The sequence below is a fragment of the Limulus polyphemus genome, unplaced genomic scaffold, assembly GCF_000517525.1.
Source record: "Limulus polyphemus unplaced genomic scaffold, Limulus_polyphemus-2.1.2 Scaffold5087, whole genome shotgun sequence".
In the NCBI taxonomy this organism is placed as follows: domain Eukaryota; kingdom Metazoa; phylum Arthropoda; class Merostomata; order Xiphosura; family Limulidae; genus Limulus; species Limulus polyphemus.
The window spans coordinates 56,495-59,396 of NW_013670697.1; the positions used below are offsets into that span (position 1 = coordinate 56,495).

Here is a 2,902-nt window from a genome sequence, read left to right on the forward strand (position 1 = left end):
CTTGTATCTAGGATAGGTGATCCCACACTACGTCTTTACTTTAGGCTTATTATACCAACACTCACTACACTTATAAGGTTTCATAGCACACACACCCTCACAGCCCCTTTGCACCCTTGTCACTAAAATTGTAATGGGCAGACAGTTATCGAACTATTCTATCTGGATAAATGCATTTTGGCTTTTATGACTCCTATTTTTGAGAAATGAAGCATGACTTGACACACATTGGCTTTTATATAGGTCAGATCCCTGCTTCCACATGTCTTCATATCACATAATTCTAGTGAAGAATATTTAAATACATACATGGGAAAAGTGTAATTTTATCTATGAATGACATACTTCATTAGCTTGTAAAAGATAATAACTTATCACCTTGTATGTTTGTTTTTACAAGGTAACATGCTGTGGTCTTGGGGTTGGAATGAACATAACATGTGTGGCTTTGAAGAAGAAGTTAACATTCACCGACCAACTCCAATTTCTTCTTTGAAAAATAAGGAAATACTATTGGCAGGATGTGGCGCAGGTCATAGTTTTGCCTTTGTAAATATGTTAAAGGAAGATCCTTAAAATGTGTATTATGTATTTTGTAAGTAAATATTAGGTACAGATTTTCTGTTATTTAAACTAATGGGAGTTTAGAATATTAAAAAGAAAATGTTTGTATTTCATCCTTATCATAGAACCTGCATTTTTTAAATTTCAGTGTTAGTGCTTGAAAGTACAATAGCAACAGATTTGAAAAACTATATTGTGAAAAACAAATGTGTGTATATATATAAAGAGGAGGACTTTCATTACTACTAGAACCACAGCCAGTTTCAGTATTACTAGTATGTGCCATTTGCCCTACAAGCTGATTTTAACACAAGAAGTAACTAGAGAATAACACAATATCAAGGATTTTCAACAAGTTATCACATTATCTCTGGGTGATTAATCAACATAATTGAAATGAGTGTTTCTGATTATTACTATATATTCAGCTATTCCAAATTTAATGTGAGAACAATTGATTAATGAGCCCAATAATTAATCAATTACAAATTTTTCTAATTGCCCAGCTCTGACATCAACATTATCTAAGACTACAATTACTCTATTATATTTCAGATAACAGAATTAAGAGAAAGTGAGGTAATCTTAAACATTACTTATGGTTAAGATTTCTTTTCCAAGAACTCATTGTAAGGAACCTCAAAGTGGCTATTTGAAAGTTTTATTAAATGATTCAGTGTGTGTGTGTGTGTAGGGATTAAGCTAAAAAGTTTGTGATGTATTATTCATGGGAAGCTTCTTTTAAACATATGCTTCTACACCACAGTGACCACAAAGTTAGAGCATTACTATGTTTTTGAGAGAGGGGGTGTGTGTGTGTGGTTGAGACTTCGAAAGGGCTTACATTATTTCTGTCATCCTTCCATGTGGTTATCAGCTAGGTAAAATAAGCCCAAAACACTAAAAATCTAATATTCTCAAACTTACCTTTTAAAAAGGAAGAAAAGGTTTAATGTATTGCATCATCTCTCAGACCATCTTTAATCGAACTGACCTTTGTGGCTTTCAACGTGGAATATTATATGGTCTTCTGAAGGACAGACCTATACTCTCTGCTGTCTTCATGCCCACACACCCTCTAGCCATATTTATTTCTCATATTACAACTACATACCTCTAACAAAGTTACTGTGAACAACTCATTCTATTTAACTACCTTCTAAAAAAATTACTGTATGGCCAGTTTTGACATTACTTCTTTAATTTACCACCATTCCAAGTTAAAGGAGATTGTCGATTTCTGCCTCAAAAACCTCTTTTAAAATAACACATTTAGTAAATTTGTTCAATTTTCAACAGCTTGAGCAACTTCTTTAGCTTTATTTCAAAAGGTAAGTTATTTGACCAAATAGATTGCATTGCCCTGGGATCCCATCTTCAGTGGACATTAGCCTTTTTTAATTATAAGTACTCATGGCTGGACAATTGTCCTCACAGTTCACTATGGAAGATATGTAGACAATACTGTCTTGTTCCTATGATCATATGTCTATAACATTTAAACTTGCATAACCCCAACATAAAATGTACTGAGAACTGCTTTATTCTGCACTTTTAGATATTTCAGTGACACATAATTATAATGGTTTTTCAAACTCCATGTTTCACAATAACCTGTACACATGCTTTAATAGCTTTATAACCTCTAGCTATAAATGAAACTTTATCACTTGTTTATTGACTAAAGCCTATAATACTTGTTCTTCCTCATCTCTCTCCACAGCGAAATAAAATTCATACAAAATTCTTTAAGACTAAACAGACACCCTAAACAATTTCTTTAACCAATCACTCGTAACTTTTTACACAAGAAAATTAACCCCACAACCAAACTTACTGCTGTCCTAATATGCCCAGTATGCATAAGCCTTCTTTAATTAGGGAAACAGAGCTTTGTTCTAAAAAATCAGTTCACCAAACTTGTACACAAGAACTACACCTAAATTCAACTTTGTATTTTCTTTAAACCTTCGTACCAAATTTAAGAATTATTTTTTCACTTTAAAGATGGGATCCAAATTTACTTCCTTCTTGAATTGTTTGCTCATATTTGTGGAAGTTGCAAGGTTATTTATACCTGCAAAACTAAACACCACATAACTGTAAATATCCATGAACACGTGCAAATTTCACTCGGAACTGACCAAACATTATCTCCATCTACCTCAGATATTCACACATACTGTCAAACCACTAATCATGAAATTTATTTATCCAACTTTCAGATTCAAACTACAGGATATTCAAGCATAGAATTATGTATAAAAGGATCTCCAAATTAAACAGAATCTTCCAAATCTGTGGTAATAAGCTTGTTCTAGTTAACTTGTGGATAACA

At 32.7% G+C, this 2,902-nt stretch overlaps 1 protein-coding gene across 2 annotated transcripts in view; it reads left to right on the forward strand.

The window, feature by feature from the left end:
* LOC106472103 (secretion-regulating guanine nucleotide exchange factor-like) overlaps positions 1–1,264 on the forward strand; it is a 26,426-nt gene extending 25,162 nt beyond the window's left edge. The window contains exon 10 of one of the 2 annotated variants that reach the window (XM_022400710.1): positions 401–1,264. In XM_022400710.1, coding sequence (XP_022256418.1) covers positions 401–576 — 176 coding nt within the window. In that variant the 3' untranslated portion in view covers positions 577–1,264. The remainder of the gene's footprint in view (positions 1–400) is intronic. The other variant, XM_022400709.1, reaches the window with a different exon arrangement.
* Positions 1,265–2,902: the final 1,638 nt, after the last annotated feature.